A 14336-nucleotide genomic window follows, 5' to 3' on the forward strand; every position below is an offset into this window, starting at 1 on the left:
GGTGAATAATGCCATCTCCGCTGCTGACAGCTTCTTGTCACTAGAAAATCCTGGGTGGCCACTGATCTCTAAGTTGATTTTGATATTTGCATCCAAAAGAAATTTGAGCAATAGATATCAAAGTAGTTGGCACAGTGCTAAACAGAGCTAGTTTCTTCAAAGCCAAGAATGAGGTGAGCAAGTATGTACATTTTCCTCAACTTACCAGGTGGGCATCTCAGGTGCAATGAGGACTAGATGAGAATCCCATTCACAAAGAAGGCTGTGTCTGCTTATTTAAGGACCAAAGAAAGGGCTTGTCACCGAATAATCCCTTACCAATAACATAACTTTATGTTCTATGACAATATTTATTTAACACATTATTTCACATTGTACAAATCCTTAGATTCTCTTTATTCACTGGTCCATTTCTACAACAAATACATCCAAAACACTATATAATAAAATTATTTACAACATTTCCAAATGAGAAGATTGCTTTTGCCCCCACTACGGCTATTCACACACAGTACTTCCACGGCACAGTACGTCATTAGGAGATCTAAAAATGCTCACCCTGTACTCTAGGCTGCCTAGGAAATGTGAAAACTAATAACATTTATAATGGCACTAGCTCCTTTCAATACAAGAAAACATTTTAGAAACCTTGAACTTCAACTTGCAACACCAAAAGGGCTCAACAATCCTGCTTTCCCCATTGCACTTTATGAAACAGGTTGCAGGGACTAGGAAAAGGGCCACATTATTAAAATTACTAACTGTACAGAAATGGATTTAAAAAAGTCACAGCTCAAAATTGCTCTTTGTAAAAGTCACACACATTTACAAGTATCGTCACCATCCTGGTTGTTTACTTGGATTTTCTTCGCTTGGATTGCACCGCACTGGTTATGTCTGTAGAGGGAAAGAAAGGAGATGTTCAGCGGAGGTGACTCATTACAGCAGTGCCCTTCAGGCAGTGCGCAACAAGCAGAGCAGACCTAAGGGGAGCCCTATTCGACTTGGAAGCTGTCTGAGGGGCACTCTGAATGGAGAGAGTCGCAGGCGCTGCTTGAGGGCTTACTTGGGAAGAGGGTGTGGCCCTGCACTGGGCAGAATTGGGGGAATGTGACTGAGGTGGTGGGAGATGAAGCACACCTGACTAGAGAAAGTGCAAGGTGGAGACAGCCTTTGTAGCTGGGCAATTAACCTCACGGTTTCCTTCACAGTTTCCGTCATACAATGAAGTGTGACTAGACAGACAATGTTTTTGGTGAGAAATCAGTAATGCCATAAGCAAGTGGTAAATTGTGTTAGAGTGTAAAATAACTGTCTTAGGATCCCTTTTGAAGCTAAGCTGTTGTTTTAAAGTAAGGAACTCTTTTTGTCATGCTATAGTCAAGGTCTAAACACTACAACCATGGACTCTGGTCAATGAGTGTCTACTGTGGCCCAGCCAGTTACATCAAGACTGTGGATACATACACATACAGTCATGAATGCAATTCAGAACAAGCAACAGCCTGCTCTGAGCCCAAGTGAGCCTGAAGGTTTCATGGAAGAGGTGGGAACTGAGTGATCTACACAAAGAATGACAGTGACATAAAGGGAAACGACTATGTTTTGATTTCTTTCGTTTCTATTGTACAATCAGTATCTTAATCTTATGCTAGACTTAAACTGTGTGGTTTTTTGTTTGTTTGTTTGTTTTTTGTTTTTTTTTTTTGAGACGGAGTTTCGCTCTTGTTACCCAGGCTGGAGTGCAATGGCGCGATCTCGGCTCACCGCAACCTCCGCCTCCTGGGTTCAGGCAATTCTCCTGCCTCAGCCTCCTGAGTAGCTGGGATTACAGGCACGCGCCACCATGCCCAGCTAATGTTTTGTATTTTTAGTAGAGACGGGGTTTCACCATGTTGACCAGGATGGTCTCGATCTCTTGACCTCGTGATCCACCCGCCTCGGCCTCCCAAAGTGCTGGGATTACAGGCTTGAGCCACCGCGCCCGGCCTTAAACTGTGTTTCTTAAAAGCTTTTTGGCCAGGTGCGATGGCTCATACCTGTAATCCCAACACTTTGGGAGACTGAGGCAGGAGGCTCACTTGAGCCGAGAAGTTTTGAGGCCTGCTTGGGCAAGATGGTGAGAACTCATCTCTACAAAAAGTAAAAAAATAAAAAAAGAGGCCAGGCGTGGTGGCTCACACCCGTAATCCAAACACTTTGGAGGCCAAGGTGGGTGGATCACCTGAGGTGGGGAGTTCAAGACCAGCCTGACCAACATGGTGAAACCCCGTCTTAAAAAAAAAAAAAAAGAAAAGAAAGAAAAAAGTTAGCTAGGCATGGTGGCACATGCCTGTAGTCCCAGCTACTCAGGAGACCAAGGTAGGAGGCTCACTTGAGCCCAGGAGTTCACGGCTGAAGGAGTTCAAGGCTAAAGTGAGCTATGTTCATGCCACTGTACTCTAGCCTGGGTGACAGAGAGAGACTCTGTCTCTACTGAAAAAAAAAAATCTACACAAAGTTATGGCAGAGTACCGTGAATAGTGTAAAGCTCTCCAAATGTAAACATTTCTTTAAAATCTCATACTGATTTCAAAAGGTCACCTTTAGTTCGTATTTTGTTTTTAATATGAAAATAATGTTCTAAAATTACTTCTCATCAAGAAGAAAAAATGCTTCTACCTAATACATCAATACAAAAGATGAATCAGACTTACCGATTTCTGGTAACTTCGCTGAGTTTTCTGATACTGCATGTTAAGTTGTATTCTAAGCAAATTTTCCTCTGTCTTTTGTATCACAATATTTTGTGAACTCAGATGCTAATAAATATGTAGAGTCTGAGAAAAGGAAAAATTTTACTGCTCTCTTAGCTAAGGTGACTGCTAAGAAGTGAGGCCTAGATGACTTTCCAAGAGGTGACCAGTACAGTAATTTCAGGCTTCTGCTGATGGAAATTTCACTATGTTTATCTTCTCAGAGGTCATGTGTTTTTTGTGCCATGTGGTAGAATCAGTCTTTCTGATTTACTCATTAGTCTTTTACTAATCAGAGGACAGTTAATCTGCTGGGGTGTTAATAATGGTGTTCTTTATTTTTTTATTTTTATTTTTATTTTTTGAGACGGAGTTTCGCTCTTGTTACCCAGGCTGGAGTGCAATGGCACGATCTCGGCTCACCGCAACCTCCGCCTCCTGGGTTCAGGCAATTCTCCTGCCTCAGCCTCCTGAGTAGCTGGGATTACAGGCACGCGCCACCATGCCCAGCTAATTTTTTGTATTTTTAGTAGAGACGGGGTTTCACCATGTTGACCAGGATGGTCTCGATCTCTTGACCTCGTGATCCACCCGCCTCGGCCTCCCAAAGTGCTGGGATTACAGGCTTGAGCCACCGCGCCTGGCCGTGTTCTTTATTTTAATTCCTGTAAATTAAGAGTCTCACATAGCCCATACAACTCCCTAAAATCAATTCTTCATGTACGACTCTCAAGCTTCATTTTCACTGAAGCAAATTTGTCACTTGCAATAAAAATAGGCAGGGTTTTTGTCTTGCCAGTGTTCATCCTCAGCAAAACATTCATTAATTGTGGGTAACACCCCCCATGGACACCGAGGAAGGAGACCCGTCCAGACCCCAGGCACAATTAGTGCCTGAAGAATATCTTAGTTTATAGTGTTATTACTCAGCTATTTCCTTTATATAATCCTTTATATATAATAATATATTAGTACATAGGATTAGTGCCTGAAGTATAACTTACTGTTCACATATATCTAGCTTATATAATCATACTTAATACTTATATCTAACAACTTAGTTCTACGTATCTTTCTATATAATCACATAGGTATTGTAGTTGGAGCTGTACTGACACATTTAATGCTGATTTATATAATCCTTCTATATAACCATGTAATAGTCTGCAGTAAGAGAAATGCCTAAAGCAGTCACAGAACAGAAGCAGTACGTGGGAAAACAGCCAGACCAGGACAAGAACCAAAGACCCAGGCGGTGGCATCCCTGCCTGAAAGGGCATACACCGTATGGCAGGCTTGGAGCAAGAGCCTCTCCTCCTGATAAAGGAGTTGTAGTACCTTGCATCCAGTTCCTGTGGAAAGTAGGCCTCAGATCTACTTTCCCATAAATAACCAAGGGAGAAGTTATGGTGGCTGTACACCCTGTCAGTCTTTTCTCACTTCTGTGCTAGCTCAAATCATCCTCCCATAAATATCTTAAGAGCACACAAGTCTGTCAGCTCCCACTGCATTGGCTTACAGTATCTTTCTATTAGAAATCCTTTGGAGTCGGCCGGGCGCGGTGGCTCAAGCCTGTAATCCCAGCACTTTGGGAGGCCGAGGCGGGTGGATCACGAGGTCGAGAGATCGAGACCATCCTGGTCAACATGGTGAAACCCCGTCTCTACTAAAAATACAAAAAAATAGCTGGGCATGGTGGCACGTGCCTGTAATCCCAGCTACTCAGGAGGCTGAGGCAGGAGAATTGCCTGAACCCAGGAGGCAGAGGTTGCGGTGAGCCGAGATCGCGCCATTGCACTCCAGCCTGGGTAACAAGGGTGAAACTCCGTCTCAAAAAAAAAAAAAAAAAAAGAAATCCTTTGGAGTCTCCAGCCTCCAGATAAGAAGTGTTGCGCATGACACCTGTTGCACAGCCCACCTCCTTGCCTTGGTGACGTAATGGGGGTGGATCCCTTTTCTGTACATGACCCTCTACTACTGTGCATGGCATACATAATCATGTGAGTCACAAGTGAGGGGGCCCCCTACTGTGCAGGGCCCACCTCTCTGCCCAAGTGACTTAATGGGGTGGCCCCCTCACTTGTGACTTACATGATTATGTATGCCCTATTACTAAGCCTATAGATGATGACCTCACTCATGACCCTGCCCCCTGCTTGTACCTAATAAATACAGATGCTTCTGGGCATGTGGGGCTCTCGCCGATCTCCACTCACAGGTGGCGTGGCCCCCCAAGTCCAGATGCTCTTCACCAGTGCTTCAGTGTCCTGTCTCTTTACTTCTCAGATCCTGCACCTCAGCACAGCATAAGGGACACCCCACGACCTTGTGGGGCCCTACAGCCCTACAATTAGCTCAACTTTGAAAGCTTTTCCCTTGTTGTGATATGAAGGATCAAGTGTCTGAGAAACATATGTGGCTGGGAAAAAAAGTGGAGAGTGAGGGGTGGAGGAGAAGGAACCTCAGACTCCCCCTCCTTCCTTGCTCCTTCCCATCTGTCACTGCTCTGAGGCACTCAATAAACTGGCAGGCTGCCTCTGAGCATGAATCAATGAGTGGGGCTAGAAGTAAACAAGTGATTTGTGCTAGAAACTGCAAAAAACCCCCACAAACACACCATTAAATACCCTCATCTTATGACCAGGCGAGGTGGCTCCTGTCTGTAATCCCAGCACTTTGGGAGGCCGAGGTGGGTGGATCACTTGAGGTCAGTAGTTCAAGACCAGCCTGGCCAAGAGGGTGAAACCCTGTCTCTACTAAAAAGGAAATACAAAAATTAGCTGGGTGTGGTGGCACATGCCTGTAATCCCAGCTACTGGGGGCGCTGAGGCAGGAGAATTGCTTGAACCCGGGAGGTGGAGGTTGCAGTGAGCCAAGGTTGTGCCACTGCACTCCAGCCTGGGTGAAGAACAAGACTCCATCTCAACAACAACAACAACAACAACAACAAAAAACCCTCATCTTGGCCGGGCACAGTGGCTCACACCTATAATCCCAACACTTCAGGAGGCTGGGGCGGGCAGATAATAAGGTTGAGATCGAGACTATCCTGGCCAACATGATGAAACCCTGTCTCTACTAAAAATGCAAAAATTAGCTGGGCATGGTGGCACACACCTGTAGTCCCAGCTACTGAGGAGGCTGAGGCAGGAAAATTGCTTGAACCCGGGAGGCAGAGATTGCAGTAAGCCGAGATCAGGCCACTGCACTCCATCCTGTGTAACAGAGAGAGACTCCATCTCAAAAACAAACAAACAAAAAAACCCTAATCTTTTGGATACTGTTCGTGGGGGTTGAGGGGGGAAACATGGAGAAGGATATACTTTCATATTTCCACGAGGAAAAAAATTTTAAACTCAGTTTGAAGTCTTAATCACCTTCCCTGGAAAATTTCAGTCAATCTGAGTCATAAAGCAAAGTCACTTTCCATGTCTGAAAAAAGATTTTTTGATGAATTTTTTGTTTTGGTAGTCAATTTTATACTCCCTCCAAAATGTTACCACTTTCACCACTCTAATGAATAGGCAAATTACTTTTTTTTTACATGGAGTCTCACTCTGTTGCCCAGGCTGGAGTGCAGTGGCGCAATTTCAGCTCACTGTAACCTCCGCCCCTGGGTTCAAGCAGTTCTCCTGCCTCAGCCTCCCGAGTAGCTGAGACTACAGGCATGCGCTACCATGCCCAGCTGATGTTTGTATTTTTAGTAGAGATGAGGTTTCAACATGTTTGCCAGGTTGGTCTCAAATTCCTGACCTCAACTAATCTGCCCGCCTCAGCCTCCCAGAGTGTTGGGATTAACAGGAGTGGGCCACTGTGCCTGGCAATAAATTAACTCTTAAGGTAAGACATTCTAGGTAAGTGATGTAGAAGGTAATGATCCAGTCAGGGTGTACCTCACTCAGAGTGACTGTGATCAGCATACTGTTCTTAAAGTCTGCGTGGCCTGACTGTGAACCTACCTTCATTTCTTTAACCATCAGGGATTTTACAAAATTAGTGTCTTTTCACAGAAAGACAAATAGTTCAAAGTCTAGTAGTGTAGTCAGATCATTTATATCCATGTCTTAGAACCAACTAGGGGGTAAAGAACTGGGTCAATAATAGTCTTTTAGTGAGCCGGGCGCGGCGGCTCAAGCCTGTAATCCCAGCACTTTGGGAGGCCGAGGCGGGTGGATCACGAGGTCGAGAGATCGAGACCATCCTGGTCAACATGGTGAAACCCCGTCTCTACTAAAAATACAAAAAACTAGCTGGGCGTGGTGGCGCGTGCCTGTAATCCCAGCTACTCAGGAGGCTGAGGCAGGAGAATTGCCTGAGCCCTGGAGGCGGAGGTTGCGGTGAGCCGAGATCGTGCCATTGCACTCCAGCCTGGGTAACAAGAGCGAAACTCCGTCTCAAAAAAAAAAAAAAAAAAAAAATAGTCTTTTAGTGACTGTCCATGTATGTCATTGGGGGAACATTTAAATTTGTAACTAACCTAATAAAGGGATTTGTTTTTCAGCCTTGTTGCCTCATTTTGACCTTAAGCAAATTTGACTAAATCTACAGTGTAACACTCTACTTATATAACCTCTATCATCCAAGGAGCTTTAGAAATGGACTTTGACCATCAAAAAAAAAAAAAAAAAAAAACCAAAAATAAAAGAAAATAAAAATAAGAAAAAAATAAAAATAAATAAAAAACAGAAATGAACTTTGACCTTGCTCACGTCATTGTGCCTTTCACTGTACTACTACTTTTTTTTTTTTTTTTAATGAGACGGAATCTTGCTCTGTCACCTAGGCTGGAGTGCAGTGGTGAGATCTCGGCTCACTGCAACTTCCGCCTCCTGGGTTCAAGCAATTTTCCTGTCTTAGCCTCCTGAGTAGCTGAGATTGCAGATGTGCATCACCATGCCAGGCTAATTTTTGCATTTTTAGTAAAGATGGGGTTTCACCTTGCTGGCCAGGCTAGTCTCAAACTCCCGACCTCAGATGATCCATCCACCTCAGCCTCCCAAAGTGCTGGGATTACAGGCGTGAGCCATTGTGCCCGGCTTCACTATGCTACTTCTAGTTGAAACTTCTAAGTAATTGTAAAAAATTCTGAAATTGGCCAAGTGGCTCACACCTGTAATCCCAGCACTTTTTTTTTTTTTTTTTTTAATAATCACCTGGGTGCAGGTGGGCTAAGGCCAAAAAGGGCATTAGCAATCCCAGCACTTTTATTGGCAGAGGTGGGCAGATCATTTGAAGTCAGGTGTTCAAGACCAGCTTGGCCAACATGGCAAAACCCCGCCTCTTCTAAAAATAAAAAAATTGCCAGACGTGGTGGTGCATGCCTGTAGTCCCAGCTACTCAGAAGGTGGAGGCAAGAGAATCACTTGAACCCTGGAGGCAGAGGTTGCAGTGAGCCAAAATCATGTCACTGCACTCCAGCCTGGGTGACAGAGCGAGACTCTTCTTAAAACAAAAAAATTCTGGAAATTTTTCTTCACAATTTTCATGGTTGGTTTCTAAATGAAGCTGCTAGAGTACACTTTCAGGTGATTACTTTTCAGGGTTTTTTCCCATGACATTATCAATGTATGCTCATTTGCATATCTATAATAATAACACTTCTGTTTTAATTCAGTGTATCTGTATACCCTGTATTTTTTTAGACAGTTGCTTCTCAAGTCACTGGCTGTGGGTAGGGTAAGGCTATCACAAACTGTGCTGTCAGAGGCACCTTATGGTGCCCAATGGACACCCAGAGCTGCTGATAATTACAGGTTGCTCTGAACTTTCCTTAAATTAACATATTTTCCTGGTTTCAAACTTATGCTTTGAACTTCATGTTTTTAACCACCTCTTTAAAGATAATTACCTTTTTCCCAGTTGAAAATATAACAAAAACTATTATAAATGGAAGAGTAAATAATGATAAAGCCAGAAAAATCATTTGTGTTTTTGTGGCAAATTCACCATGTCAGGAAGGAGAACTACTCATTTGCATGTTTGTAAACAACACATCTAATCAGGTGCAATTTTAAAAAATGATTTGTGGTAGTGAATTTTTGTGTAATTAAAAGTGACCCAACCAACAAAAACGATGGATCAAATGACCAAAACCAAGTGGGCCTTCCTGGACTTGCCCAGAAATCATCCTCCCCACCTGCTCTAATCTGGCAGTCTGGCAGGCCTTGGCTCTCACAGCAGGAGCGTGATTAATGTCACTGGTTCTCCAACAATACAAAAAAATAACAACACTTTTCATTATAAACTGCTCATAGTGTTTCTCAGCTTTAGAGATTTTCATGAAAAACACAGAATGTTTCTGCATTTGTTCGCATATGATACGTATGACCAAACTCTTTTATGAAATGCAAAAAGAAAAAGTCCCCATTCCCCCCTCTAAACTTTAAAAAGTACGGATTCTGCCGGAAGATACTTCATTTGTGTTTCAGGTACCCAGCACTGCGTATGTTTCCACATTTGAGATGCATGCATTTTAGATAGCAGCTCAGTATTTTGTGATCACATTCTGGGTATGGGTTTAAATACACTCACACTACATTATTTGATAACTTGGTTCACATTTTTGGATACAATATACAAGCCAAAAAAGTACGTAATCTTTAATTTGGCTCCAAGAGCTTTAATACTTAAAAACCAAAAGAGCTACAGTCCTCATTTCTGATTCAAAAGGTAACTGTGATACTATGCTACATATTTTTTGGTTTTTGTTCCACATTCCTGGCTCACAGCTCCTATAACTCTTGTAATTTCCTAAGTGACTGAACAATCTTTTGTTAAAGTATCTGGCCTTTTGTCCATGGTTCCTGAAACAGCTCTGAGGTTGAGTTGATCACAAATGGCCAACTCTTTTATCAGTCGTGCCTATGTAATGAAGCCCCCCTAAAAACCTAAAAGGGACCTACCTCCCTTTCTCCTTCTTCCTCTATACAACAACTACAAAAAACAAAATCCACGAAAAGACTGAATTCAGGGGGCTTTGCAGGTGAACAAGAACACATCCATCTGCTAAGAGGGTAGGGCACCAGCTCCACAGGGATGGAAGCTTCTACACTTGGGACCCATCCAGACCTTGCCCTGTGTATCTCTTCATCTGGCTGTTCATTTATATCCTTTAAAACAGTGGTCTCCAATCTTTTGGCACCAGGGATTGGTTTCGTGGAAGACAATTTTTCCACCGTCTGGGGGTTGGCGGGAGATGGTTTCAGGATGAAACTGTTCCACCTCATTATCAGGGATTAAATTCTCATAAGGAGCATGCAACCTAGATCCCTCACATGCACAGTTCATAGTAGGGTTCACACTCCTATGAGAATCTAATGTCACCTTTAATTTGAAAGGAGATGGAGCTCAGGCAGTAATGCTTGCTTGCCCCCACTCACCTCCTGCTGTGCAGCCCAGTTCCTAATAGGCCACAGACCACTACCAACCAGTCCATGGCCTGGAGATTGGGGACCACTGCTTTAAAATATCAGCAGGGCATAGTGGCTCACGTCTGTAATCCCAGCACTTTGGGAGGCAAAGGTAGGAAGATCACTTGAGCCCAGGAGCCCTAGACCAGCGTGGGAAACATGGTAAGTCTTGTCTCTGCAAAAACTAAAAAAATTGGCTAGCCGTGGTGGTATGTGCCTGTAGTCTCAATTACTCAAGAGGCTAAGGCAGGAAAAAAATTGGCTAGCCGTGGTGGTGTGTGCCTGTAGTCTCAATTACTCAAGAGGCTAAGGCAGGAGGATTGCTTGAGCCCAAGAGTTTGAGGCTGAAGTGAGTGATGACAGTGCCACTGCACTCCAGCCTGGGTGACACAGTGAGACCTACTCAGAAGGCTGAGGCATAGAACTGCTTGAACCCAGGAGGCAGAGGTTGCAATGAGCCAAGATCATGCCACTGTACTCCAGCCTGGGCAATGGAGTGGGACTCCGTCTCAAAAAATAAAGCAAAAGTAAAAGTTAAAAAGAAAATCTATCATATGGAAGCCAAGGTGGGAGGATTAGTTGAGGCCAGGAGCTCAAGATCAACCTGGGTACATGGGGAGACCCTGTCTCTACAAAAAAATTAAAAAATTAGCCAGGCGGGGTGGTGGACACCTGTAGTTCCAGCTACTTGGGAAGCTGAGGCAGGTGGATCACTTGAGGTCAGGATTTCAAGACCAGCCTGGCCAACATGGCAAAACCCCATCTCTACTAAAAACACATACACACACACACTAGCCAGGCATGGTGGTGTGACCCTCTGTAATGCCAGCAACCCAGGAGGTTCAGGTATAAGAATCTCTTGAACCTGGGAGGTGGAGGTGGCAGTAAGATGAGATTTTGCCACTGCACTCCAGCCTGGGCAACAGAGTAAGATTTTGTTTCAAAAAAAAAAAAAAAAGAAAAGAAAAAAGCTTTATAATAAACTGGTAAATATATTTCCCTGAGTTCTATGAGCCACTCTAGCAAATTAACTGAACCTGGTTAGAAGGGGCTCATGGAAACTCCAGTTTTTAGCCAGCTGGTCAGAAGCTCAGATAAAACAACCTGGGGCTTGTGCCTGGCACTGGAAGTGGGCAGCAGTCCCATGGAGCTGAGCCCTCAACCTGTGGGATCTGATACTATCTCTAGGCAGACAATGTCAGAATTGAATTGGAGGACACCCAGCTGGTATCTGAGGCAGAACTGATTGCTTGCTTGATGTGCAGGGATAAAACACCTTACATCTGGTGTCAGAAGCACGTAGTGAGAGTACAGCAGGAGAACTGAGTCTGTTTTTTGACTCATACATGGTAACTTAACCAGGGACAGTTAGAGAATGATGGCCTGAGGTCTTGAGACTGATGTGGAGACCTATACATGACTGTGATTCCAGGGACTGGCCAGAACTATGCCATTCTTTTTTATTTTTTAAAAATATTTTTAGTTATGCCATTCTTTAGGGAGACATTTAACACCTCTCTATGCAAGAGCACAAAGCCTGAGAATCATTATGCCCCTCTTCTAAGCCACCTGCTAAGCCTCAAAACATAGATGTGCCAGGCATTCCAACATCACCACTACCACCTTGGGACAATGTCCAGTTTAAGTGTACAGGCTTATTCCCCATCCCTAACACTCCCTAAAACAGGTTCTAGCTTTCCATCTTTTCTTGGCTGGTAGTTCTCTACAGAGTGGTTCTAATTTGAGCACCTCTTCTTAACTGTCCCAGCTGCTTCTTAGATTCTTTCTGGTGCCCTGTAAATAACACCTTTAGTACCTTGAGGCTCTGGGCTGAGGTCAAGGTTCCAAAGATCTGGTGTGTGGTATCTTTAAAGGCCAATACCTTTTTCCTGCTTTAAAGGTAATTATATACCATATTCTATAGCCTAGAAGACCTTGCTCCTTTGGGAGAATGAAAGGCTACAAGAACGTGCAGAACTGAGGGGAAGCAGAGGGGAAGCAGATCTTCCCACAGAACTCCAGGCATGTTACTTTTTTTTTTTTTTTTTTTTTTTTTTTTTTTTTTGAGTAAGAGTCTCACTCTGTTGCCCAGGCTAGAGTCCAGTAGCACGATCTCAGCTCACTACAATCTCCACCTCCAGGGTTCAAGTGATTCTCCTGCCTCAGCCTCCCAAGTAGCTGGGACTACAGGTGGACACCACCATGCCTGGCTAATTTTTTGTATTTTTAGTAGAGACGGGGTTTCATCATGTTAGCCAGGATAGGCTCGATGATCTGACCTCGTGATCTGCCCACCTCGGCCTCCCTAAGTGCTAGGATTACAGGTGTGAGCCACTGCGCCTGGCTCCCTTTTATGCTCTTAGTACTTCAATATAATGAAAAGTATGCTTCCTTCCAAACTAGTTTGTGCCTAGAGATGATTCCCAGGGAGGAGGAAGGAAGTTACTGGCTTCACTTCTCCACCTAAAGTGAGGGTACCTAAGAGGACCCTGATTGTGGTGTACACAGTATTCCTGGAAAAGAAGGCCCCTTTCACCCTTGCCCCCTAACTCTCCAGCAGGCTGAGTATGGTGATGGTACTTTCTATGCCTCAATTTTACCTGTATATGACCCGTGGACCTGTGGCCTACTCCCAGAGGCTCTTGTGAAGCATCATGACATTCTTGCCTAGAGACATAACCTGCCAACAGTAGCTGAGTCCTCAGATCCGTGTCCAGTGTCCAGTGTGGGTACACCAGAATCTGCCTGGTCTTTAGGCTGGGATCCCACTGGTACTTGACCATTTCTCAGCAGTCTGCCTGATATCAGGTACTCAGCCAGGATCCCAGTTCCTAACTTATCCAAACTGAACTACTCAAGCTCAGCACATTTCCTAAGAGAATGATCTGGTCACTGCCTCCTCATTTTTCAGGTCTCAGCTTAAATGTCATTTTTTTCCAGAAAGCCTTCTGACTTGAAGAGCAAGGCATCCCAGCTATATGCTCTTACAATGCCAGGTAATTTTGCTATCATAGCATTTAACATTTAACACAGAATATTGAATTCGTCTTTCAATGTGGTGAAGACAAGAGACTTTTTTTTTTTTTGAGACGGAGTCTTGCTCTGTCACCCAGTGGAGTGAAATGGCACAATCTGAGCTCACTGCAACCTCTACCTCCCAGGTTCAAACAATTCTCCTGTCTCAGCCTCCTGAGTAGCTGGGATTACAGGTGCTCTTCACCATACCCAGCTAACTTTTTTAGTAGAGACAGGGTTTCACCATGTTGGTCAGATTGGTCTCAAACTCCTGACCTCAGGTGATCCACCCACCTTGGCCTCCCCAAACCCTGGGATTACAGGTCTGAGCCACTGTGCCTGGCTGAGACTCTGTCTTTTCACTATTACAACCTCAGGGACTGACATGTAGTAGGTATTTAATACATATTTGATGGTTATTCATCTGATTATTACTGATGGGTATATCTCTGTATTTGGCTCCATACTAGGCACCAGGTATACAGTGGTAAGCAAAATCAGACATAATCTCCTGCCCTAACAGAGTACACATACTAATTACCTATGCCACAAACTGACATAAAGTTATAGCTGTGGTGTTACAAAGAAACATCTGGTGCTGTGATTCCCTACCACAGTGAGAACTGAGGTAAGGTAAGTAGAAAGGTTGGGAAGTTAAGGAGAAGAGAGGTGGGAAGAGGGAAGAGCACTTCCTGCAGGAGCTGCGACATATGTACAGGCCTGTGATGGGAGGAATGAGGACAGCATGTCCAAAAGTGCCAATGGGAATGCGATGAGGCTGGGAGATGACAGGGCCAAGACCACACAGAAGCTTGTGGGCTAGGTTGAAGCTTTCAGACTTGAATCCTAATTACAGTGGTAAATCATTGAAGGGTTTTAAGCTAGTGGGTAGTAATGAAGATGGAAAAGGGCCATCTGAGATAAAATGGGCAGTTTTTTTGATGAATTTGATATAAGGGTAAGGGAGAGGGGTATCAAGGAGGACTTTCCTAATAGATAGATGGTGGTGCCATTTATTGAGATGGGGAACAATGGCAGAGGATCTCACTGTTGGGGGTAAAAATCACAAGTTTGGTTTTAGACATGTTGAGTCTGAGGTTCCAATAAGGATGTGCATACAGTTGTCTAAGATCTCTAGCGATCTGTACTAGAAAGAGAAATACAAATTTGCAAGTCA

The 14336-nt window shown here is 44.0% G+C and overlaps 1 protein-coding gene across 7 annotated transcripts in view; it reads right to left on the bottom strand.

The window, feature by feature from the left end:
• Positions 1-330: 330 nt before the first annotated feature.
• NCOA6 (nuclear receptor coactivator 6) overlaps positions 331-14336 on the bottom strand; it is a 123762-nt gene continuing 109756 nt past the window's right edge. For all 7 annotated transcript variants that reach the window (XM_074406420.1, XM_039479321.2, XM_074406421.1 and 4 more), the window contains one exon: positions 331-897. In XM_074406420.1, the coding sequence (XP_074262521.1) occupies positions 854-897 (44 nt within the window). In that variant the 3' untranslated portion in view covers positions 331-853. The remainder of the gene's footprint in view (positions 898-14336) is intronic.

The sequence above is a fragment of the Saimiri boliviensis genome, chromosome 9 (assembly GCF_048565385.1).
Source record: "Saimiri boliviensis isolate mSaiBol1 chromosome 9, mSaiBol1.pri, whole genome shotgun sequence".
Taxonomy (NCBI): domain Eukaryota; kingdom Metazoa; phylum Chordata; class Mammalia; order Primates; family Cebidae; genus Saimiri; species Saimiri boliviensis.